The sequence below is a fragment of the Podarcis erhardii genome (genome assembly GCF_964252035.2).
Source record: "Podarcis erhardii genome assembly, chromosome: 2".
Taxonomy (NCBI): Eukaryota; Metazoa; Chordata; class Lepidosauria; order Squamata; family Lacertidae; genus Podarcis; species Podarcis erhardii.
The window spans coordinates 80,191,207-80,217,644 of NC_138498.1; the positions used below are offsets into that span (position 1 = coordinate 80,191,207).

The 26,438-nt window shown below is 43.4% G+C and overlaps 1 protein-coding gene and 1 long non-coding RNA gene across 10 annotated transcripts in view; one reads left to right on the plus strand and one right to left on the minus strand.

The window, feature by feature from the left end:
* The window catches only part of IQSEC1 (IQ motif and Sec7 domain ArfGEF 1), a 304,523-nt gene extending 297,186 nt beyond the window's left edge, over positions 1-7,337 (minus strand). For all 6 annotated transcript variants that reach the window (XM_081848828.1, XM_081848827.1, XM_081848826.1 and 3 more), the window contains exon 1: positions 6,959-7,337. In XM_081848828.1, coding sequence (XP_081704954.1) covers positions 6,959-7,236 — 278 coding nt within the window. In that variant the 5' untranslated portion in view covers positions 7,237-7,337. The remainder of the gene's footprint in view (positions 1-6,958) is intronic.
* A 649-nt stretch (positions 7,338-7,986) lies between these two features.
* Positions 7,987-26,438, plus strand: part of LOC309334534 — a 125,628-nt gene continuing 107,176 nt past the window's right edge. For 3 of the 4 annotated variants that reach the window (XR_014153140.1, XR_014153141.1, XR_014153143.1), the window contains exon 1: positions 7,987-9,675. This is a non-coding gene — a long non-coding RNA (uncharacterized lncRNA). The remainder of the gene's footprint in view (positions 9,676-26,438) is intronic. The other variant, XR_014153142.1, reaches the window with a different exon arrangement.

The window sequence follows — 26,438 nt, forward strand, 5'->3', positions numbered from 1 at the left end:
AACTATTTCTGCACTGATTTCTTTAGAAGAAAAAAGTTTTATGTTCTTTCTTTTTCTTTTTAAACTCCTAGGTACACCATGGGCTACCTACCCACCTTCCTGTACTTATATGAAACCCCAGCTAAAGACACCATGGAATGTTTTTAAACCTCTCTTGCCCACTATTTAAGTGAATGTTGTATGGTTAATGTAGATACCAGAGAGGCGTATGCAATGAGATAGGAGCATTTTGGTTCATGCTGGGTTTGCATTCAAAATAATGTCTGAAGCAAAGGTCATGTCGAGTTTCCTTATGTGAAACTATCCTTAGTATGACATAAACCGAGAGAAAACTCACTATCAGTCTCAAGTTTCAGAGAAGCAGCTATATTAGTCTGTAGACCACAAAAAGGGCAAAACAAGTGAACTGATTTCCTCAAAAAATAATTGCATCTGATGTAACATTGGGTGATCTGCAAGTATTAAGATCTGTGATGTCTCAGTCACACAAACAAATCATTATCAGAAGTTGTGTTAATCAAGTAATGAATATGCATGCATGAACCAGCTGGGGACGGGCTGATATTGGTGGGGCAGCACTGCACTTGCTCTAATGGATCTGCCCCCTGTGCTAATCAGCAATGTGCAATCAGCTTTTCAGAAGTGTTCAGCTCCATTCTGGCATTTAAGCTGAGCAAGTACTTCGAAGCATGCCGAGAATCTCCTGCCAAGCATAAAGGGAGCCAGAAGACACTCACTTTTGGCAAACCAGCTAGTATTTAGCTAGGGAACCATGAAATGCAGCTATGAAGAGTCTTAAGCAGTAATAATAATTTATCTGACGTCCTACCGTTTCATCTCCTAAATTGCTTTAGGGCCATTTGTAAGAAATAGTTTGCGCTGATCAACTCTACCCTTCAAGTCTGCAACTTCAAGCAACTTTTTGAACTAACATCCACATTGCAAGCAATTGGACTTCCACACGTACGTTTATTGGGGGCCGTATCAGAATAGAAATAAGGCTAAAGTTCCCAAACTAAAGACCAGTGGACATCACCTGTCAACCAAGATCATTTTAACTGAAGATGCTGCAGACTGAACCCAAACCTTCTACATTCATTCATCATCTATCTGTTCAACATCTCTGGCAAGAATAGGATTCTCTTTTCACAATTTATGGCAGGAAGGTATAGTATCCTTTTTATTTACTGTGTCACAGTAACATGTAAACATAAAACAACACTTTCCTTCTCTCCAGAGTCCCAATAATGGGAAGTCAGTAGTATTACTCTTTATTTCCTTTATGATATATTGGGATGGAGAATTCTTGTCCATTCCTTTCCACTCAGAGACTGCCTTATACCTCAGTGGGAATTATGAGGGACTATTATAGCTAGAATCAATTTAAATGCCAAGAAAGAGTATAACAGCTCTCTCCCTACTGCTCTGACTCCAGCCTAGAAAAGTTCAGTCAAAAAGAAAATTCCCATGTTGTTACAGGTTCCAACAACAGAATCTTTCTTGTCTTAGAATATAGTACAGTGGTACCTCTAGTTGTGGACACAATCTGTTCCAGGGTATCGTTCGCACCCCGTAAAGTCCACAACTAGAGCGCAGCTTCTGCGCAAGCGCGGAGCGGAGCGGAATAGAGTGATTCTGCGCATGTGCGAAGCGCGCAGAACGCTTCTGCGCATGCAGCGAAACCCGGAAGTATACACTTCCGGGTTTGCCATGTTCGCAGCCCGAAAAGCCGCAACGTGAAGCAAACGCAACAAGAGGTATGAATGTAAACTGCTTCCTGCTAACTTACAAGGCATGATGGCAGTATTGCTTTTGAGAGAAAGGCCCTGGACCTAGTTGCAAAGGGCTGGTGGTGAGGCCTTGGGGGGGGGGGAGCACTAGTTTTCTATAGTTGAGAAAATAATCCTCTTGCCCCATCACACTTGAGATTACTCAACTCTGCTCAAGCAGTCAGTGCATGGAATGAGGATGAATGTTGTATCAGTGTACTGAAGTATTCCCTGCTTTTTAATTTTTTTAAAAATGAGACTATGGAAACATGCTCATTTAATTGCTTGCCTATCTCTCCCCCACCACTACACACACAAAGTCCTTTGGACATGCAAATTGCTAGTTCTGAAAAATCTTGCAGGACCTTATTGTTTTTCTAGCGACTATAAAATCCTCTTTGCCTCCAAAAGCACTATACATTTCTTTGTAAGATATGTCCATAAGTTCGTTCTCGTTTTCAGAATTTCCTGTTTTTATTTTATTTATTACATTTATACACTACCTTAATTTTCCAAGGATCTCAAGGTGGTCACATGCTTCTTCTCCTCCCCATTTAATCCTCACAACAACCCTGTGAGGTAGGTTAGGCTAAGCGATGGTGACTGGCTCAAGGTCACCCAGCAAGCTTTATGGCTGAGTGGGGATTCAAACCCTGCTCTTCCAGATCCTAGTCCAACACTCTAACCATTACACCACCCTGGCTCTTTTAAATGAACTGGGAACAATGTACACATGCCTCATAAGAACCCGTGATCTAACTAGGGACCACATTTTTAATGAATGGAACCAATGCTGTTGTTTCCACCAACAGTTTTTCCACTTTGATGCATCAGAGCAAGATGCTTCCTGCTGAGACCACCTCCCATTTGACTTGTCTCTTCCCAGAACTGCCTCTTGAATCAAGCCATTATGTAATTTCATTATGAAACACTATGGAAGAGTTGATACCAAAATCTGCCCATTCCTTCTCTTAAATCATCTTCTAAATGGCAAATTTTCTAAAATGCCTTAAATGCTTTGGCAGAAAGACAAAGTAAAAATGTTGTAAAATAAAATAAAATAAATAAATAAATAAATAAATTCTTACCTACCCACATGTACCACTGCATGCTGTAATATATTTATGTATGTCTCTTGTGCATGCATTTTCTCAAAGGGGGGGGGGGAGAATAAGTGATAGGAAAGGGAATCTGAGGCATGAAAAAGGTACACCAGTTCAAATATTAATATCAGGAATTCTTCCATGGGGGCGGAATATTAAGACAGTAGACGCGTGACTCAGGGTAAAGCCAATACACAGAAGAATAATGAAATCAACTTGGGAAGCAACTGTAAAAGCAGCCAATATTGTTGGGGCAACGGTTGCTACCATCCTTATACCCTGTATCTGGGATAACCAGCTTTTTTAAGGGACTATGGACCAAATTTCTCCAGCATTGAAGACCACATTCCAGTAGTGGATAGGGCTGGACCCAAAAGTAGGCAGGTCAACACACACACAGAAAGATATTCCCCATATATTTAATTCTTTAACAACTCCACTTAAGTTCCTCTGTCCATTTTCACCACATAATTTTTCAAAATTTTCACCAAAGACCTCCAGCACCTTTTCTGTCTGAAAGCTCATGAAAAGCCTGCAAATTAACATTAACGAACAGGAGACCTGCAAGTCCTGAATCACAGTTATTGAAAGCATCAAACTTCAACATGCAATTGCATCCTGAAAATGCATGTGTGCGCCTGAAAAGCATATAGACATTGCAGCATATTTGCAAGAAACACAAGTCTACTTCTTTTCTAAGATAAGCATTCCCTTTGCTTTGATCTTCTTCCAGGTGAAGGGGCTACAGTTATACAGTTTGCACAACATCAAAATCATTTCCCATTTAGCTCCTCCCCACTGAGGAGGGGGGAAGGAGGGGATCCAGAGAGCCAGCTGAATGCAGTGAGGAGTTCCCATTCCTGCCCTAGATGGAATATGCAGAACGCATCAGATGGTGGGGCACTCTCATTTTAGGTGAGCTTCTAACAGCTGACACTGAAAGCAGGAAGCTCCTAGAAGTTTAAGATTGCTCAACAAGGCAGATGATGGCTTGTTGAGACCCAGAAGAGAACCAGTTTTTCCTTCCCAAAACTTAGCAATCTTACCATGATGCCTTCGCACTGTATCAGGCATCCCTATCCACCCCCCCCCCCCGAGTTTCTACGTGTTGGACAGGACTGCAGAAGCCTGGCAATCTGGACTTTCCCATTGAGCTCTTCAGACTATACCTCAGAACGATTATAACTATTCCATAAATATCCCAGATTAATTCTGATCCCAACATCAAATCCACTTAAGAGACTTAAAAAGACCGAGTCGTCAAGGCCATAGCTCAGAGGCTGCTCCCTTAGCAAGTCAAGAGAAATACCTTATCAAATCGTAGTAAATGATTTCTAGCATGTCACTTGGCAAGAGGGAACCTGGGGTGTGGAGGGGGGCTATCTGAGCCCATCTCAAGGTCTCCAGCCCAGTCTTTTTATACAAGGAACTCTCAGCTGCTAGATTAGAAGGATTTCATTTAAATTTAGTTTTGAAAACAGTCCTCTTGTTATGAAAGCAAGAGCTTTTCTTCCCTGCCAGCAGGCACATGCCCTTTCAACTGATGAAGCAGCTGCCCTGACACACCCATTGGCATATTCCATTATTATTATTATTATTATTATTATTATTATTATTATGTTTTATTATTTCTGGTCCATTTGTTTTAAAGCTACTGGTAACACACTTTCTTCAAAGTTGTATTTTCTAAAATGAATAGCACTGCCCTGCATAATTAAAGAAAGCATGTCACCCTATCTAATGGGGGGGGGTGATTATCATGGGGGGAATTGGATACGAGCATTGACAAGATTCAAAATATGAACAAGAAGTCTCTTAAACACATTTCTACACTGTGCAGTTTAAACAGCCTGCCAAACAGAGCTGAGCTGTGGGGACCGAATAACACATGGTAACAAGAGCACAGTGTCGTTTTAGATAATCCACTATAACCTAACTCCCTGGCTGAAATCAGCTCTGCACATAAGCAATTGACACTATTCCTTTGAGTTCATTCTTTGAAAATGGTATCTGTACACACAGTATCAAACACAAAGATTATGACCTTTGCAAGAAATGTATAATTTTAGTAATATATCCATGCAACCAAGTAGTTTAACCAAAAGCTTTTGTATGCTGCAGGAATGTAAATAACTACTTGATGATATGTCCTTGATAAATGTGTACTGCTGTCTCTACAGGACATTTGGAACATCACACTCTGTGTATATAAACCTTAGTACAAGAAAGCCTTCACTTTCCTTTGCAAGGCTCTAACTGCATACCAAAGAGCCCTCTTAGTCAATTATTAGTTTATATCAATTTATCCTGTAATTAATTCTACCCAAGTTAAAAACAATTGTGGCATTGAGTGTACATTCTAAAGGATAACATACAGTGATTAGTTTTAAATCATGTGCATGTGTGTCACACAACAGGTGCCATATCAGAAGGCACCTTCTGCCTTCTCACTCAGAAGGGGATGCCTCTTTTTAAGATGCCATCTAACATTGGTCACCATTACAATAAACACTTTAAACACAAATAGTTAATTAGATATATGATCTAAAATCAATTGTGAAGACACCATATATCAGTCACAAGGTTTTAATTCAATTTACCTCAGGAATGGGGAACCTGTGTTCCTCCAGATGTTGTTGGACTCCCCCCCCCTCTCCCCCAAAAAACTTCCATCAACTGCAGCAACCAGCCAGTAGCCAATGGCCAGCGTTGATGAAAGCTGGAAGCCAACCACAACTTGGAATACATGTGTTCCCAGGTCCTCATTCTGGGGTGAATCAATGAACCAATGCAGACCCAGAAAGCAGAAATATTCTTCTCCAAATCTACTTTCTTCCTTACTATACTGCAACTAAACAAGCAGCTAGCTATAAAAGTTTGATGAGGAAGTGGTTTTTTTTAAGAGCTTCCAAACGTTTATCATGAAACGTAAAAGCCAAGCCTGACACCAAGAGCCAGATAACCAATGCCTTAAACATTTTAATCTGTGAAGGCAGGTGAGAAATGGGCTTTTCCATTCCTACTTAAATTCTATTTTAAGCAGGTAAAGAGAGAGAGTCGGGCATGTGTAGTTCTTTAACTACTACTGAATTGGCCTTACTTTAAGCAGTAATGCATTTAAGCAGGTCCCCATGCACAGTGAGCAGTACATGATTAATTAAAGATTAAAGCACTCTGTAAATAGACTCAGGATTGAGAGCAAACAGGTTTCCAAAGATCAACAAGTTTAGATTTGAACTAGTCACAGTTTGGAAGGGGGTGGCCACCTGCCAATGTTTACTGACCGTCATTCTGTCAGTTTCAGGATCAGCAGCTCCTCCTCACTCCACCTCCCGAGTCACCAACCAAACGCCACTAAGCACACTGCCTCGTTCTGGACTAGAGGCACAACCCCTTCTCCTGAACTAGGAAGCACCGGCGGGATTCTGCACATCCCTTTCCCAAACATCTCTCCCTCTCGGAAGCCCCCTAGATCCAGGAACATAAGACCAGCGCTAGGGCAGTTTTGTTTTCCCCTGCAGGTAAGCTCCGCAAGACTCGAGGCTCTAACTCCAGAGTAATCCCGTCGGCCCTGGTGGGCAACAAATCTGAATTTAGTCGGAGGCTGCAGCTTTCAGCCACTCTTGCTGCTGAAGCGAAATAAGACTGGGTGGATGCCAGAGAACTGCGCGCTGCTTTGCCTCCTCCTAGTTCTGCTCGCAGCTACCAGAAGTCAAGAACAAGGACGAACCAAGTAAAAGCAGAAACCTAAGCACAAAAGGAACCGGGGGGGGGTGTCGATTCCGCAGAAGTCGTAGCCACACAACCTGCCTCACTCCTTGCGTTTGTCCCACGACCCTCGGGGCAGAGAGAACGGAGGCCAAGTACCCTCCAGTAGCGCCGTAGGTAACCAAACCGCCTTGGGTACCTACCTCGGACCTCCAACCTCTCACCCACTGCAAACATTCACTGGCTATACCGCACACAGTTGCTCCAAGATGCGCTTGTACGTTTGGCAAAGCCAGCAAACGGACGGGTTTGTACACTCTGCTGCCACCACCCCGCATCCATCCCCAAGGCGTCCCTTGCAAGCCCCCGCTTCCTTACTTCTCATCCTTGGCGTTCTCCTGGAGGTCCCCCGGCGGCGGCAAGGCGGGCAGGGCCGCGTGCTGCGGTTGCAGGAGCAGCAGCCTGCATGTGGCCAGGTGCCGCTGGTGCTCGTCCTGCAGGCGGGCGTTCTCGTGATACAGCTTGGCCACTTGCTGCTCCAGCTCGTCTATCCGGAGCTTCTGCTTCTCCAGCAGCTCCTGCTGCGTCTCGATGATCTTGTTGAGCTCCTTGAGGTACTCCGCCGCCTTGCTCGGGTTCTCCGCCGGCGTCTCCATGGCCCCAGCCAGCCCGGCTGCCCGCCACGCACCTCGGCGGGCCCCGGGGGCCGGCCAAAGCGCCGAGAGGGCCGGCGGCGGCGCCCCGACGCTCAGCTCGGCTGCGCGAACAAGCCAAGCCGAGCCAAGGCACCAGTCTGGCTACACCTTTTCCCGCCCAGTTGCAAGTCCGCTTCTCGGCTAGGGAGCGCCGACGCAGCTGCTCGTACTTCGAGCCGCCATTGCCCACGGGCCCTCCTACGGCTCCCGGCCGGGCTCGCTGCTGTTGCTGCGCCTACACCCAGAGGGTCCGGCTATTGCGCGGCTGTGGCGCGCGGGGCTTCCGCTTCTCCACTTAAGGCAACCGCCGCCGGCTCGCTTCCTGCTCCTCCTCACCAACAAAACCCCGGGAAAAGTCTCCGCGGACAACCCCGTGGTTCGCTCGAGGCTCGTTTCCTTCACCTCCGCCGCTTCCCTCGTTAACTCCTCCTGGTCGGTCGGTCGGTCACTCTCTCTCCCCTCTTGCTTGCCACCCCCTCCCGGTCTTCCGCTCACGCAGGCGCTTTCTCCGCTTCTCCCGTCGCTGCTCTTCTTAAGCAGCAACAGCCGCTTCCCTACGCGCGCCAGTGCGCGGGGTCCTGCGTGGAGTTTGCAAAGTGCCGCCGCTCCCTGACTGGGCGTCGCGCGGCTTCGCGGACTCTGGGGAGGAGCTGGTCTTGGCGAGCGGCTCCTCGCAGCGCCCCGCTGCTGCCTCCTGCTGACTAACTGATTGAGCCGCCGCTGCCGCCGCCGCGGCGTCCTCCTCCCCGGGCCGCCGGGCAGGCGAGTCAGTCAGAGCGCTTCTCTCCCTCTCTCTTTCCCCTTCTCTCTCCCACACACAAACACATACACGCCCCGGAACGGCTGAGAAGCAGGCTCCAGAGGGGCAGGGAGGAGGAGGAGGAGGAGGGGCGGCTGGTGATAGCTGCAGGACGGGCTGCGACAGCGGGGGCCTGTGCGCCTGGGAGGGGTGGAGATATCCCCCGGGGGAGCGGCGCCCTCGGGGGGAAGCGAGCGAGCGAGCCAGCGGCGGGGCGCCTCAGAGCTGCTCCTGTTTTGGCGGGAACGCGCGAGGAGCCCCGTGGAGCGGCACCTTCGCGGGCGGGCAGGTGGGCTGGAGAGAGGGCAGCGCCCCGCGCCTCCCCCACCTCGCGCCCCGCTCCGAACTGGGCGGCATCTCTGCGAAACTGACGGGCAGCCCAGCCAGGCAGAAGCCCCTCAGGTAAGCGGGGTGGCGGGAGGTTACTGCGCGTGTGCAGAAAGCGAAGTGTGTTTGGGATACGAGGAACGAGTTCTTTCCCTTCCTTAAAAAAATGGTTTAGTCCCCGTCTTGCTCGGAGCCCCCACTGAGCTGGCCGACCACAAATCCCAGCAGCGACGGGAGTTTGGTTTTTGTGCTCTCCTGCCCGCCAGATCAACCACGTCTGCAGGCAGCTTGCCGACCACCATGCTCCTGTTTCTCTCTCAATTTCTCCTCCTGTTTGGTAGCGCTGAACTTGCCCTGCTGCTGCTGCTGCTCCCGGATTTCATAAGAGAATATTGAATTTCTGAGGAAAGGAGGGAGGGGTGCGATGGCATGAGGGAGAAGCCGATTGCTAATGCCTCAGCGGGCGGGCGCGCTCTTCTTCCCCTCCGCCCGCCCCGCTCCCCTCCTTCCCCCTGGGAGGAGAGAGAGAGAGAGAAGCGGGGATGCTATGGAGAGCGATGGGCTGACAGAAGGCTGCTGCTGCTGCTGCCAAGAGCCGAGGCTGTTTTGAAAACATCGCCACCCGGCGCTCCAGGCGGCGGCTCTCTAGCCATATGCCTGGAGTGACGCTTCCTCTGGTTGGCAACTGCTGGCTAGCAAAGCAGCAACCTGCCTCGCCTCGGTCTGCTCCGAGTGGGAATACTTCCCTCCACGCACAAGCACCAACACTCGCACCCTCGTAGTGGGAACGCTGCATCCTCAGTCGAGGCTGCATCAGGTTGGAGGGAGAGAGAGAGAGAGAGAGAGAGAGGAGCTCATGTGGGGAATCTTTTGGCAGCGGCCCAGCGCTCTGACTGAAGAGGTTATCGAAAGCAAGCTGGCTTGGGGAGTTGAAAAAAAAGAGTGAGGGAGTATGTTAGCCAAAGGGAGCTGACAGGCAGGAAGTGCGACCCTTTGATTGTTTTCTTCGTTCCTTTCCTCTTCCTAATCACCTCCCCCCCCCCTTTCTCTTCTTCACAATCACTTCCCCTAAGTTTCTTAATTTTTACTGATACTCAAATGCCGCAGTAGCTTTTGCCACTTCGCTAATTTCACTGCCCCCTCTTCTGCAAAGTCAGCTCCTCTGGAACCTGGGCTGCAATTCTTGCTAACACTTGACAGAATAGGCAGCTTGACTGAAGAGAGTGATTCAGCACCGGAGGTGACCTGAGGGCAGCTGATAGCAGAGCGAGGAGGTAAGGACTTCCTCCCCACAATATTCACACACCTCCAGAACACTCCTTCCACCGCAGGCCCATTGACTTTCATGTGGTTGCTCTGGAGCAAATGGGCTGTAAATAGCTGCCTTCAAAATTATCTTTAGAAAAATATATAATCTGTGAATGTCTCATGAAAGTATATCTAGCATTTCAAATTGCCTTTTTCACTTCACTGTTGTATAAAAGGAAACTAAGCTAAAAAACAACAACAACAGTATTGAGCTATAGAATTTTTCTGTAATCATACTTTTAACTTCCAAAGGTTATCAACACGTTTTAACATGAACATGGGTTTCTTAACCAAAGCATGCTGTAAACAGAACTATGTTATCTGCTGTATCTGTCCTCCTAGGGGATATATGTAGCCTCCAACTTCACAGGGTGCAAGCCAAAATTATAAATATGCTGCCTAAAATTATTCACTGGGTGATGTCTAGATTTTGATAGAAAATATAAAATCCCAACATATTTCATGTCCTGTGCTCTTCAATGGACATTTGCAATAAACAAAGGATGAAAGTTTTGCTTCTTTAGTCCTTAGGTTTTGTTGAAATAGCCTTATCAGGTGTGCATAATTGGGTTTGACTTATCTGAAATAATTACTGACCTTGTATTCTAGCTGGGCAAGTATCCTTCCAACACTTACAGTGTGAATCTGGGCATGAGTTCAGTGGGGCTTACTCCTGTTGACAAGTTTTCATTAGAATGAGGCTTCATATTCTGAACATGCCTCATAACTGCATCAAAATCTTTCACTTTTTCTGATCTGAGACCCTCCTTTAAGCAAACATGCTAAGATCCTCTCTTTTTTAGCATATAATTGTATGGGGGCAGTGCTGCTGTTTCAACCCACCTTAGATCAGAATCTTACCAGGTACTGGGTCCCAACCTACAAGATGAAGACCAATGGTCTGCATCAAATACGTGAAATTTTATCCTGAGTTTCTGGTTGCAGAGTGAGGAAAGGAAATTGTCAAAACTGAGGTCAGAAGTAAATGATATGCCAGAATATCTGTGTTAAAAACAACTGTTTTTTGTGAATAAGCCCACTGATGATAATGTTTATATTTTTCTACAATTTGTGTCCTGATCTTTCTGGAAAACACTTCATGCATTTAGGTGTTAAAGTACCACAAGACTTCTTGTTCTACTTTTCCCCCCTTTATCACCGCTGGGATATTTTAAATTTTCTTTTTGCAGACTCCATGGAGTGAGTTTTACATGTTTGTATCCAGCAAAGTCATTCCATTACCACAAGGAGCTTTGCCTGTGTGATGAGACTCCCTGTCTCTGCATGCCCTTGGGAGCCCCCCAATCTACTCTGGAGTGTTGGAGTAACCCTCAGAGTAGATGTGGGGGCATGCAGGGAAAGGAAGGCTTGTTTTGAAGGCAGACATAAGAAGAGGCTGCTGGATCAGGCTAGTAGCTCATCTAGTCCAGCATCCTATTCTCATAGGAACCAGCCAGATGCCCATGGAAAGCCCAATAGCAGAACCTGAATGCAACAGCACTTTCCTTACTTGTCATCCCAGCATCTGTCATAAAGAGGCATGCTTCCTCTGACAGTACAGGATATAGCCATTGTAGCTCGTGTGCAGAAGTCCTTTCACTAATGGGATGACTTTGTTGCATACTACCCTTGGTTTATATGCTCCTACAATTTTGTGCTTAGGTTACTCTAATGTGAAATAGTCATTGATGGTGCTATATAAATTAGAATTTTTTTTTTAATGACAGTATTTTAATAGATCAGTTGGAATAAAAAGACTTAAATTCACTGATTTCAATGGGTGTACTATGCTAAATATTGGATACCACCCTATTGTTCTTTGGAATGCTTCCCCAATAGGGGTTCAGCAGGCACAGTTCCTTTCTTTAGAGGGGAAAAATAACCAAGTTATTTTTGCAGCTGTTCTGCCTGCTTTGGTCATGTGATGCTTACCAGCACAAGGAGAATATTTGAGTTAAAGACTATTGGGATTTTTTAGATTTCCTTTTTGACTTGAATTCTTTTAGTTTGTTTTTATTATAAACTGGCTTGGGAGGTCTTGTGGTTAAAAGGTTTCCTATAAAGATAGGAAATCAATATTGATGGGGCAATGTCTTTTAGAGTTGCTGCCTCTCTCTCTCTCTTTTTGGCAAGTATTCTGTGCCCTTAACTACCTTGCTTGATCACAAGAAACATTTTCTTTTCCCAGGAACTGAGTCCTTATTTGAATATTCAAACCAAACCCCTTTACTTTTCAAAGTCATGTTATTTGTTTTATTTTAGGAGCATCCAACACAGACCATAATAAACATCTCTCTTAGATATTTTCCATCTGCCTGTTGAGAACTTCCCCCACTTTCTACTCTCTGGGGATATCAGGAATAGCATCTACAGAGCAGAGTTCATTAACAGGTTAATTAGGTTAACTTGTCAGTCAAGGATAGCTACTTTCCCTTGGCTGGACAGAATCACCTCAAAACGCCTCTCTTAAGAAACAGGAAAAATAAAGCATTGTGTAAACTGGCTTAAAGGTTCTCTAAGAACAGCCTCTGGTTTGCTGGATGCTGCTGGGTTCCTGCCTGCAGTGTTTAGAGAGAAATCACAATTCTTCCCAGGAGCTTTAAACAGCCTATTCACTTCATTGCACCAGATGAATTAAGAAAGCTTGCCAACTAGGAGGGAGAAAGAGCATATTTATAGCATCAGTATCGCATTCAAGTTCTGTTCGCACAAAAGCCAATTGCAAGCTGCCTGTGAATGAAGATGCAGGGAATTGACTCTGGCCAGTTAGACAAACAGGAAATTTCAAATCAAACCTGATTAAATAAGAAATCTTAAAATGTTGTTTTTGATTACTTGCAGTAAGGCATACTTATGGCTGTAGCCTTGTCAATTCCCTGACAATGAGCAGAAGAGATTCATCCTTACATAAGGCAGTTCTCAGAAATCTAGGTCTTTTGGATTACTTAGAATATGTTGTTTCTCCCCCCCCCGGGATAACTTTGGGCAATTTTTTTTTTAGTAATCTTTAGTAATCTTTAGAATTCTTATCCTTAACACTACTTTAGTAGCATGCGTGTAGCGAGGATTTATTTTAGGGGAGGGCAGGCATTATGTTGGGGGGGGGCAGAACCAAGTTATCTGCAACACAATGGTCAGTTAGTTAAGTATTTTTATTTATTTACTTGATTTGGGTGGGGCAGCTGCACCCCCTGGCTATCTATGCCCATGTATTAGGTAAAGGGACCCCTGACCATTAGGTCCAGTCGCGGACGACTCTGGGGTTGCGGCGCTCATATCGCTTTATTGGCCTAGGGAGCCGGTGTACAGCTTCCAGTTCATGTGGCCAGCATGACTAAGCCACTTCTGGCGAACCAGAACAGTGCATGGAAATGCTGTTTACCATCCCGCTGGAGCGGTACCTATTTATCTACTTGCACTTTGATGTGCTTTTGAACTACTAGGTTGGCAGGAGCAGGGACCGAGCAATGGGAGCTCACTCCGTCGTAGGGATTCGAACTGCTGACCTACTGATCGTCAAACCCTAGGCTCTGTGGTTTAACCCACAGCGCCACCCGTGTCCTATGTATTAGTAGTTAGTTAAAGCTTTTAAGGAATGGAGGCTTTACCATGCAATACACAAAAAGGTGCAAAGCTCTTAACAATTCATTTGATGGAACAGGTGGGCTGAGGGAAAAGTCGGAGAATCTCTTGTTCTTATTTAAAAATTGACCACTTTTCCTTGGGAAGGAACCATGTGCATTTTGATCTGATCTAGCCAGGCAATGATTATTTTCTCAAAGATTCATTGTTCTGTTTCCCTCAGCAGCCAACCTGATGCCTTGGGAAGCTGTTGGCCATGCCCCATTTGTCCTGAGTGTTTTATATTCATCTTCTTTCTCCCATATGCTAAACATCTCTAGCTGCTTTGTTATTTCTTTGTAGGAAAGGCACTTTAACTCACTCCCTAGTCCACTGACAGCACACTGCTGGTTGAAGCCCAACTCCCATTAGCTCCAGCCAGCATGCTCAGTGGTCGGGGATGATGGTAGCTGTAGTGCCATAATTATCCAGAGAGCCAGAGGCTGCCCACCTCTAAATTAGAGAGAGCACAGCTCAGATAAAGAAAGTCAGGTAATCCAAAGTGGGTAAAGGTCTCAAGCTAGGTCTCAAGAAAGGAGAGTCTCAACATTTGGTATAACAAGCTCCCTTCCTTGGAAGGACAAAATTTAATTGTGAAATGAGTCTGGCTACTTGGGTCCGTTCTGTGAGTTAACAGGATGGTCAAGAGTGCCTGTGGGTTGTTGTTTTTTAAATCCAACTGTGGCAGAACCAGATGGAGCCAAGGACAATGTGGTGAAAATCTACTGAGGGTTGCCTTTTTCACTGTCACCAGTAGGTCCCCATCTCTGCAGAGATGCCATATTTTCCATACAGTTGTGCTGCAATCATATATGCTCTTACTTGGGAGTGAGTCTTTCTGAATTTAAGGGAATTTACTTCTGAGTAGATATGCATATTATTAAAACTTGCCCAGTGGAACGCCTTCCCATCAGAAGTCAAAGAAATAAACTATTTGACTTGTAGAAAATTTCTGAAGACAGCCCTGCATAGAGAAGTTTTAAATGTTTGATGTTTTATTGTGTTTTTAATATTTTGTTAGGAGCCGCTCAAGAGTTGCTGGAGCAACCCAGTCAGTTGGGCAGCATAGAAATAATAAAATGATGATGATGATTGGGTTTACATGACAGAAGATACGTTGCACTATTATAATTTCCTTTGTTGTATAACATAAATTAATGTTCATATGTCAACAATCTAACACACTTTTATTAATTTTGGTAGATTCACCCCTTGTTTCTCTTTTCTATTTGTTTGGGGTGGGGTTGTCCTATATCAAGACAGAAAGAAGGCATAAAAAGACCTCGATAAACATTATTTTCCAGAAGTAATATCAGTATCAACACATAGCATGGAAAACCATTTTGCTGCCGCTCTTTGAAGTATCCAAATAGTTAGCCATTGCTGTGTGATGAGCTGCCTTGTACCATCAGGATTGACTCCTTCCTTTCTGGCCAATCTGCCTTCTAGTCATAGTCTCTGAAAGCCATGACTAGAATTTCGTTCAAGAAGCTGTAGAATGGAGGGGCTAAATTGCAATTCCAGTTAATGGTACTTGAACCCATGTCAAAGGAAACCAATATTGTGCAGCTGAAATTGAATTCAGTGTCTTCTTATATCTCAAATGACTCTCTTCTGTCCAGTTTATAAGGCACGGCTAGAGGTTAAAGGGAAAAACTGGTTTTCAATTTGTGAGTGCCTCTATTTATTAAGAATTGGAAGAGGTAGAAAGCAAGTCCCCAGCTTGAAAGCAAGATATATTTTGGGTCCCCTCCATTTTCTTCACACACAACAGTTTTCATCTTAAGGCGTAATGGTCTGCCACATAATTAAATATAGGCATTTTGAGGAAATGTGCTGCTCCTTCTTTGCTAATGTGTGGTTCTGTCAATAAACATTACTACAGTATTATATGGTCTGTAGTACTCTGTAGTTTCTTTTCTGCCAGTTGTGCTTTGTCAAATACAGTGGAACCTTGGGTTACATACGCTTCAGGTTACAGACTCCGCTAACTCAGAAATAATACCTCGGGTTAAGAACTTTGCTTCAGGATGAGAAGAGAGATTGTGCTCTGGCGGCGGGGCGGCAGTGGGAGGCCCCATTAGCTAAAGTGGTGCTTCAGGTTAAGAAAAGTTTCAGGTTAAGAACAGACCTCCGGAACAAATTAAGTACTTAACCCGAGGTACCACTGTAGCTACTCCACACACACACAAACACAAACACAAACACACACTTTCATTTTTTACTTCAAGAAACTCTGCCATCATTTGCAGTGTTGGGCTTCATGCTCTTAAATTTGATTTGCAGTACAATATGTTTTCCCACTGAAAGCGTGTGTTGGTCTGCATAGGTATTCTGAAATTCCTTTTTCTTTGTTTCCTTGTGTTGTTACAGTTTAAGAGGAAAGGAATTAATCTGTGCATAGAGCAGTTTCCTTCTACAGTTATGGTGATTACAGTGGCAATCTGAGAAGCCCTATCTATGCTATGGCTTATGATAATACATCAGCTCCATTTACAGAAGTATTGTGTAGTGAGAATTAATATTCATTAATACTTTTAAGAAACAGAAGGTGTTTTGCAACACTTGGTCATACCTAATCCCAAATAAATTCATACCTTTTCAGAGGCAGTAATACATATTAACTTCGGTTCTCTTGTGTTATTGTGTTGTGTGCTTCTTTTTTAAAGTACAAATGGAGGGTAAATGTTCATGACTGCCTTTGGAGGTAGCGCTCACTTCTGCTTCTTTGTACGGAGATAGTTCTGAAAGCAGCAACATTGGAAAAAAGTCGATGGAGAGTCATGCTTCAAGCAGCAACTTGCTTTTTCATCTACTTTGTTCAGGGTGGTGGATCTGGGAAGACGGCCTAGCATTAAGTCTGAACAAGCTGCTTTGGAATAAAGTGAGACTTAAAATTGCTCCTTGTTAATCATTAAATATAACTGAAAGATTTGGGGCATTAAAAGTTTTGGTGGTGATAACTAGTATAAATTTGGTTGTGTCTTTAGGGGTAAAACTGAGTAAATTGTTTTTGTTATATTTATGCAGCTAATTTTTATTGATTGTGGAACAGTAAATTGTTTCATGGGTGGTTGTTTTTTTTTACTGAGCACTTTAAATTCTGTATGTTGACATAGTTCCTTTGAAAATACTGTAAATAAATACCACAACTTTTTTGTTCAGATTAAGTCATAAAGGGTTGCAGAGTAACGATGAGATAACAGTTGCACTAGGGCTCTTAACTGCATGATAGCCAGCAATAAAAAAATATAATCTACATGTTTAATCATAGAGGGATGGATGGATGATAAACAGATAGATAAAAATGCTGCTTCTCAGACAGGTTTATTTCTAAAAGTGCATTTGGTAAGAACTTAAGCCAAAGAGGAAAAGGGAGAGCCATGGCTCTTTATATGAAAACCATGTATGTAAACAGTGTACTACTCCTTAATCGAATTTAATCTATTGCCTTAGAGGAGTGAGAAGATATTTTTGAATGTAATAAATCCAATGAAAATGCCCCCTCCTGGTGGCAGAAGTAAATTAAATCACCAAAGAATGTGTATTAAAGTAATGTGATGCAGTAGGCTTCTAGCATAATGCACAGGGATTTAACCATGTGACTCTATTAAGAGTAATAGTGCTGCTATAGCTAAACCTTTCCAATAACGCATGGAAAATTTATTCCTCTGATTCTAGTTTTGTAACCACAAGCCCCAAACAACTCAGCAGTTCTCAGTTCTTTTCAGTTAAAAAGCATAACACAAGTTGGTGTGCTGGTGAAGAATTGGTTAGATGACTGCTCATGAACTAGGTTTAAATGTCCTTTCCATTTAAATGGTCATTATTCAAGGGCAAATGGGAACAAAATACATTTGATCCATTTATTGAAACCATTACGGTGCTCCGTCTCACCACTACGAAGCAAGAGGAAATATGCTTCACTTCCTGTTTTTTTTAGGCTACATAATTGGTCCCACTGGAGTTCATTACCTAGCCTCACCAAAATAAGCTTGTTCAGATGAGAATTCCTTGGAGGTAAGGGTATTCTAACATAACATAGGATAATTCTCTCAAAGCCAGAGTTTGTATTCTCTCATGCTTGCACATGTAAACACAGAGGTTCTTTATCATTGAGCATGCTAAAGTGAGTTGTATGATAAATAAGATTGTGAGCCTAATTCACACTTCTACTAGTTTTATTGTCTGAATTGTTGTGAAAAGAGCTACAATCAAAGTAGTGATATGGGAAATGTGTCAAGAATGCCCTGTTCAGTTCTTACGGTGTCAGTTATAACATGCTAAGCTATGGCTCAGTGCCTGCTGCTAAGTTGTCCAGCATACTAATACTCCATGATGCATCAGGAAATATCCTACTATCAGACACTGCAATAAGTTTGGACTGTAACTGAACTGCTCTCTGAACTCCTTAGCAAATCCTCCTTCCCCACCAACACACATGCTGCTCACGGGTTTATCTCCTATTCCAGGAAAGTGCATGTATACATGAATTTGCCTGTCCAAGCTGACACAGCTTCGGCAACCCTTATTCCCTCTGCGTATTTTTACTTCTTCCTTTCAGTATGCCTCGTATCGCTCCATCAGTGTGGGATGTTTGGCAGACACAAGTAGAAACTTCCATGTACAAAGCAGTGTTCCTCTGAATACGAAATTATGTGGATGGCCAATCACCTTCATGCCCTGATTGTCCAAAGATGTCTGACTGGCTAGGCTTGGGATAGCAATACTGAATTATGCGGGCCTTGGTTTGGCCCAACAAGGACTTCCTGGTGTTTTGAATTGTGCCCTTTAGTATTTGAAGTAGTTGGAGAAGCTGTTTGAAAATTTTCAGGCTCTGCCTGGACCACCTCAAACCTGGAACTCCTGGGAAATTTTACCAGTCATTATTTTACGTCATAGCTGGTGTGACTATCTGCTCTATTTCCTGAAAGTGTGGCACTAGAGGGCACTTTCAAGTGGTCTTAGCAGATACTCAAAGTTAGCCCTGACAGTAGATTGGACTATAAAGAACCACAAATTAAGCAGATGTTCTTAAAGTAGGTTTTAAATCATATCATTATTAAAGAATTGTGTGCCATATTTCTTCAGCTTGTGTGTGCAAATGTATTTCTATTCTCTACCATTTTGATAACTATTGCCCTGAATCCACAGATCTGTTCCCATTGACATTCTCTGACCATCTGCAGTTCAGATGTTGAGTAAAAAGTGCTGTCGTAGTTCCCCCTCCTCTCACAGATTTATTTACTCATAGCTATTGTGCTGCATAAGGGAGAGTCACAAGGCCTCGTGTGGATTTTTCCAATGTACCGGTAATTTTCTGCTGATTAACTACTGTAACAGTACAGCTTGTGTCTTGATTCAATTTTTCCTTAACTGCATCTGAAATTAATGCCCAGTGATTAATATTTTACTGACTTTCTAAAAAGATGGTCAAAAGGTTCCTGTGATGGTAATTTGGTGAATTCTTCTTTCGATATACAGTATGTATAAGGCAGCCTTGGGAAAGGGGGTGGGGAAGTAAAACTCTGCTATCTGAAGTGAATGCCCAAGTTGTATCTCATAATAATACAGCCCATGGAAATCATCATGTTGCGTTGGTTAACCTGTGACCATTTGTGTTAGGCACCACCTGATTAAGATGATTGCAGAGCCAGGAGCAACAACATAGCTCCCTTTTCCCAAAATGGTGGGCAGCAGCTCATAAGACTTGCTAGTTTTCCAGATGCAGTTTTTCCACAAGTTCCCCACAGGTTTTCCTGTTCTACCATAAGAAAAGTGGAGTGCACTACAGTAGTTTACAGTAGTAGTTTAAAGAAGGAATGAAAGTGAGAAGCAGCCATTGTTGAAGCTGCTCTCCATCCTTGATCACTGTTGGCAGGAGTAAGTGAAGAGGATTCAGTGAGTAAGATTTAACACTTTCTTTTCTCAAAGCTGTATAGACTATGGGACTGAAAAGCTTAGGATTCCAACCACAAGGAAATAGACCTGGAACAATTGCTCCTATTGGCACCATGTATATTCCATACTTACTTCCATAGGATAAAACTATGATTCCGTATCTGTACCACCTTAGAAAGCTAATACAAGAGATTGTAAGCTAAATGCAACTCATCAGAAGGTTGTGCTGTGGTTTTCATTCTGAAGATATTGTATTGTTATGAGCTTGTGCCTGGTGGGGGGGAGCTCCCTGAATTTGTTACAATTTAGTAAAGGTTAGAAATAATCAAAGTTTGGTTAAACTTTGCCAAACACAGAAACTTTCTGGATTTGGTAATGCTAAGGAGCCAAGCCAGCTGGGCAGAGCTACCTGGATGGGCTATAAGCAGGGAACAAAAGCTAGTGATAACCCATCAAGGAAACCATCAAGAGGGCAAGACTACCTGACAAAGAGGAGTGGGAGCCCTTCTTTGCTGGGTGCTAGGGGGCAGGTTTAGTGTTTCAACTTTGAATGACATAGGCTTGGGGGGGGGGCGGAATCCTTGGAGCTGGTTAGCAATGAAAAGGAGAAGGGTGGCAGAACTCCAAGTGAGCTGGGGATGGCAGGTTGAACAAAGAGACACAGAGGGTGGCTTTTTGCTTTCCTTGGAATCCAGTGCTGCCCTTATGAGGGAAGGCAGACCCACACAGGAAGTGAATGCTCTGCAGTCCAGTCCCCCCACCATCTTGGTGCAGGCTGTATACATGTGTAAATAAAACCATATATCATAAAGACACCACAGTCTATGCTGTGCCTTATTCCCAAAAGGAAACACACACCCTGGGTTAGTGTATGGGAACCCTGGAATCTCACACTGCTCGTGGAGATTGGGGTGGCATGTAGCAGTATTAAACATAAAAGTGATTTACTAAGCTCTGGCTATGAGGCCATGCTAGATGAAATCGCCGTCTACTGTGCCAGTACCACCGAGGCATGAGATCATGCCATACTCTTCAATAGAGCCCAACAATTGCCTTTTATACAAATCTGTGAATCACCCTATTGTATGCCCACCACAATCTCCATATGCAGAATACACACAGTTGGGGTGCATAGTGATAAAGTCAAGGCAAGAGAATACTTTTCTCCTGTGATTCATTCATGCTGCAATTGTGTCAGCACGTATTGTCAAGCAAAAAGGACACATGGCATCAATGTGACAGTGTTGCCACGGAGGAGGTTTTTTGACAAACAGAGAAGTGTGTTGGCATTGCTAGGCACATGGCTCATTTAAATCCATTTTGATTTGGCACTTCTGAGTTAGTTAAATGGTTCAACTAGTTGGAAGGCACAGAGGCAGGCAAATACATGCATTCTAAAAAGCAATATTCATGGTGCCAGTGTGCAGTCATAAAACTTGTTTCTTTAATTTGGTTTCCTTATGCTGCAGAACATTACAAGTTCCTGCTTATGTCTTCATGTTGTAGATTGGTATGCCAGGGGAAAGGATGGTGACAGTAGAGAGTCAGTGTGGTAAAGTAAATTGGGTTTTCGGTTTAGGGTCACATCCACACCATACATTTGAAGTTCATGGATTCCTCCAAAGAATCCTAGAACTGGGAAGACCTGCATCCAAATCCCCACACAGACCAGCCTCACTAGGTGACCTTGAGCTCCCTGGAGAGAAAGATGGAATACAAATGGCATTCCAAAAATGGAATACAAAAAAAATTAAGGCAGGGATGTTCAGTTAGATCCATTTATCTGGCTGATCTAGTGGCTGCTGTTGCAAGTAGGGTGCTGGACTATACAGCCTTTTGTTCAGATGCAACAGGGCTCTTTTTATGTCCTTACCATATGCAGCAAGAAGAGCATGTGGAGACTCTCAGACATAGCATTTGCTTAACGGACGGTAAGCTTTCAAGGACAGCTCTAGTGCAAAATGTTTTGAAAAGCACAGCCCTATGGAATAGGTTATATCTGCAAGATGAGGAAGACTAGGTGAAGATCTATTTCGCCCGGCTGCCCTTCCTTCAGCACAAATGAGCATGGTGAAGCATGACCATATGCAGTTGGGAGACAGGTGACCCAAGTGGAGGAGAAAAGCTGGGCTTGGAAGGGTGCACTGTTGCAATGGTGTGGGCTCTATCCTGCATCAGAAGCAGTATTTAATAACAGTTTGGCAGACAAGTGGGAATGCGAAATAAATGGAAATTGGTTGTAATTCTACATGTATAGATATGTGCCAAAATACACTGGAATTGTTAGAATTATGCTGAAGTTGTCCATGGTGTTAGGTGTTATCTAGTGTTAGTGTGACACTTTTCCAGGGCAGTCGTGCCTGAATGTCTGAATTCAAGCCTGTTGCCACCAAAAAGTGAGAGAAAGGCATGTGTTTAAAAGAGAAAATATTCTTACAAAGGTGCCATCCCAGTCTCTGCTGAGCAGTAGCAAGATTCCAGGGGGTTCCAGGCGCTTGCCCGGGATTGTGTTCCTGTTGGGAAAACTGAGGCACAATAGAGACTAGTGACTTTGAGAAATATGGTTTATTTTACGCATATTTACACTTGGAGTCTTCAATGGAGGGGTACCCCGAAAGTGTTTATCCTTGCCCCTCTTCAGAAAACTTGGGCCCAAAGCACTTAGTGTTGCCAACTGTCCTGTATTGTCCCGTATTTCAATGTAAAATGCTACGTCCTGTGTTTATACTGTTTTGTCCTGTACAGTGGTACCTCGGGTTAAGTACTTAATTCGTTCCGGAGGTCCGTTCTTAACCTGAAACTGTTCTTAACCTGAAGCACCACTTTAGCTAATGGGGCCTCCCGCTGCTGCCGCGCCGCCGGAGCACAATTTCTGTTCTCATCCTGAAGCAAAGTTCTTAACCCGAGGTACTATTTCTGGGTTAGCAAAATCTGTAACCTGAAGTGTATGTAACCCGAGGTACCACTGTATTTCATGTCTTCTCTCTTTCTCTTTCTCTTTCTCTTTCTCTTTCTCTTTCTTTAGGGATCCTCCTCTCCAAATGTATGTGTTTGAAAGGCAGGGTGAAAGGTCATGAATTTAAGCTCTGGGTAGCCAAACACAGACAGATTTACAAGAGTGTGTGTGAGAGAGACAAATTCCAGAGGGACCATCCTGTTAGGCTGCAGTAGATTGTAATAGATTGCTTTGAAGTCACTTCAGCACCAGGCATAAGATGGTAAGCTCAAAGTACGTATTAACACTCCAGTGCATCCTGCTCCCCTGTTGGGTTTAGGAAGAAGGGAACTAAAACAGTAACTTTGGATTCAGCACAAATAGCAAGTCAGGTCGCTGTTTTTCTTTCTTTCTTTGTAGTACCAAGTTTGCCTGTTTCTTTTAGTCTTTTTCTTATACACAGCCTTGATTACATCACCTCCAGCCAGCAAAGGGAAAAGGAAGGATAACATGTCCCTTTACAGAAAGATTTTCAGCTACTTGGTTTCCATGGCAACATCTTTTGCCCCAAGCTTACATAACAAACCAGATACTTAACAGACCTAGTTACCTCACAGGCTATTTACCTAACAAAGAAGCAAGTCTGACTGTTTTATAGCACCTTTTCTGCAGGAATCCCATTTTACAGCTATAAATTCACAGGCAGATCCCCCCCCCCCGCCCCCAATCATATAGCACAACCTCGGACTCAACACAAGATATTATCCTTTTCTACAATAAAAGGCTGCTTCTCTCAAGTAAAAGTGCTTAGCATCTGGACAGTAGTAGCAAACCCTATTTTACTCCTGTAGTTTTTTTTTATGCTGTAAGTTATGTGAGTTTAAAATCTGCACATGCTCACGGTATGGTTTTTTAAAAATCAGGATTAGCAAACTTGATTATTATTTTTTTGCTCCAACTTTAGGAATTTAAAAGCAGTTGCAAAGCATGGAATGGAGTGTGGTAGGAAGGGGGGATGTTAATTTTTTCCTAAAGTTATACACATGGCTGTCCAAAGCAGGTGGTGGAGAAATTAAAACAGTGTCTAAAATTACCTATCTGCACCATTCGCCTTTATGTAAATCATTATTGCAACCACACTAACAATGCTGTGCAGACCTCTGGTTGCTACATCTCAAAATGATACTGTAGACTGAAAAGCAGATTACCAGGGGGCTCTAGCAACTCCCCTATGAGGAAATGTTACAGTTTTTGGGGCTTTTAAGCTTGGAAATAGTTGAGAAAGCGGGGTGGGGGGAGACATAACAAACATTTATGAAGTCAGGTATGATGTGGAAAAAGGAAATAGAGTTTTTCTTCTTTCACAGTACTATGAACTCAGGTTCATAGTAAAGGTAAAGGGACCCCTGACCGTTAGGTCCAGTTGCGGATGACTCTGGGGTTCGGGCACTCATCTCGCTTTATTGGCCAAGTTAGCTGGCATACAGCTTCCGGGTCATGTGGCCAGCATGACTAAGCCGCTTCTGGCGAACCAGAGCAGCGCACGGAAACGCTGTTTACCTTCCCACCAGAGCGGTACCTCTTTATCTACTTGCACTTTGATGTGCTTTTGAACTGCTAGGTTCAGCAAATTGTGGGAGATTAAGAACTAAGGAAAGGAAGTTCTTCACACAGCACCATGGCCACCAGTTTAACTTTAAAGCAGGATTACATAGATTCAGGGAGGCTGCCTGTGCCTCATGAATACAAGTTGTTAGAGAACAACAGGGAAATAGGGCTATCACTTTCATGTCCTGGTAGGATACTGTGGGAAACAGAATGTTGGACTAGATAGGGCTTTGGACTGATCCAGCAAGCCTCTCCTTACGTTGATTTCCTGGTATTTTGAACAGTTCTGCCAAAGGAAAAAGGATTAGGAGGAGAGGGATGGGCCAGCATAAACACAGGTGGAAATTTGCTGTTCAGCTGATTAAATGGATAGAATGAGGAAACGTGTTTGAAGGCCTGCTGAACTCTTATAATGTGGATGACGTAGAATATTCCTGTTCTGAGTCTGGGGTCTCAAGACTGCTTGGCTGCAGAAGGAAAACAATTTCAAGATTACAGATAGGTAGAGCAGTTTCTGTCATTTAAAGCCTATTTGTTTTTGTATCGTGTAAATGCATACATACAGATTTTTATTAGTATGCCACCTTAATGCAGTTCAAAACATGCTCAAGGCAGCTTACAATGTATTATAACAAAAATAACAAAAGTAGTCATAAACAATAAAAAAAATCAAATCGAAACAATTTCCACATAACTTTCCCTGTTTAGGGAAGTTTTTAATGTTTGAAGTTTTATTCTGTTTTTAGTGTTCTTTTGGTAAGCCGCCCAGAGTGCCTGGGGAAACCCAGCAAGATGGGCGGGGTACAAATAAGAATATAATAACAATAAAAATTAATCATAACATCTAAAATAATGATACAAAAATCTAATATTAACAGCAATAACTGTTTCACCACCCACAATGATTCTTGAGGCCTCTCTCATTTTGGGCCGTCTGAGATTTAGGCTGCAACATTATGTGTGAATTGAATTCAGTGGGAAGTTTGAGTTAAACTTGGATAGAGTTGGGCTGGGAAAAGATGTGTTTGTCACTGCTGCCGTGAAGAGACAACCGCTCATGTTCATTTGTGACATATGTGCTGTAGCTCAGTCATAGAGCATCTGCTTTGCATTCATATGTTTCAGGTTCAGTCTCTAGCATCACCATGTAGGTCTGGGAAATGCCCCTGTCTACAACCCTGGAGATGCCTGTCAGGCAAGGTAGACAATACTGTGCTTGTTTGACCAATTGTCCAGCTTGGTGTAAGGCAACTTCCTATTTTGTTAAAACAGCTGTTTGTGTGTGCCTCCTCAATCAGTTGTTGTTGTTTAGTTGTTTAGTCGTGTCCAACTCTTCATGACCCCATGGACCAGAGCACGCCAGGCACTCCTGTCTTCCATTGCCTCCCGCAGTTTGGTCAAACTCATGCTGGTAGCTTCGAGAACACTGTCCAACCATCTCGTCCTCTGCCGTCCCCTTCTCCTTGTGCCCTCAATCTTTCCCAACATCAGGGTCTTTTCCAGGGAGTCTTCTCTTCTCATGAGGTGGCCAAAGTATTGGAGCCTCAGCTTCACGATCTGTCCTTCCAGTGAGCACCCAGGACTGATTTCCTTAAGAATGGATAGGTTGTTCTTAGTGCAGTGGCAGAAAGTTTTACTAACTTGAGTAGCTACAGGTTTGCCATTATTTCTGACTGTTTCATGCATCACTCCTATTTCAGAAATATTAATAAGAAAAAGGGTATCAGTTTATTAAGGAACAAGCTCATTCCTCTATAATGCTTAAAAAAAACAACATTACTGCAACCTCCTTGCTTCCCCCAAATTCCCTGCTTTTATTGATTTATGGTGCACAATGACTTTATTTCTAATTAATTCTGCTCAGTATTCTAAATTATTTATAAGCCTACAGTTGTGATATACTTTTGTTTACTGCACCACAACTCTTCCACCTGCAGTAAACACTAAAGGACTCAGAAGAGGGAAAATGCAGTTCAAGTGCTTTATGCAAACTAAAAAAAAAAATGCAGTATTTTGCAATTCATTAAAATGCTCTTTCTATGAATGTAATTGGATCCATTTCAGTTCTGCACCTGAATAAAATGTGCAGTGACAGCAGAAGAGCTTGCTGTATTGTTCAATTTTATATAATAATGCCCAGTTGTTCCCCCTTAAAACAGTTTTCAAAGACTTTAAAGGACTTTTTAAAACTAGGTCTTAATTTCTGAACAATTTTGGGGCTTGGAGGCATGTTTGGAAATCTAAATTTGGTGTAAGAACCACAAAATGCCTGTTTAACTTTTTAAAAAAGAAATGGGAGGGGCAGAGAGCCTTGGCAGCCATGAAATAAGGTGTCTGAGGGCCGTGTGGTAGTGCAACTATTGCAGGTTTTGTGTGCCAAAAAATGTTAATATTGATGAAGAAAAAATGTTCTAACAATGACATCTTTTTTCATATCAATCTTTGGGACATTAATAGATAACCTTGAGTAATCATAATATAGTTACAGATAGGTAGCCGTGTTGGTCTGCCATGGTCAAAACAAAATAAAAAAATTCCTTCCAGTAGCACCTTAAAGACCAACTGAGTTAGTTCTAGGTATGAGCTTTCGTGTGCATGCACACTTCTTCAGATACACTGAAACAGAAGTCACTGGACCTTTCTATATAGTGAGAAGGTGGGGAG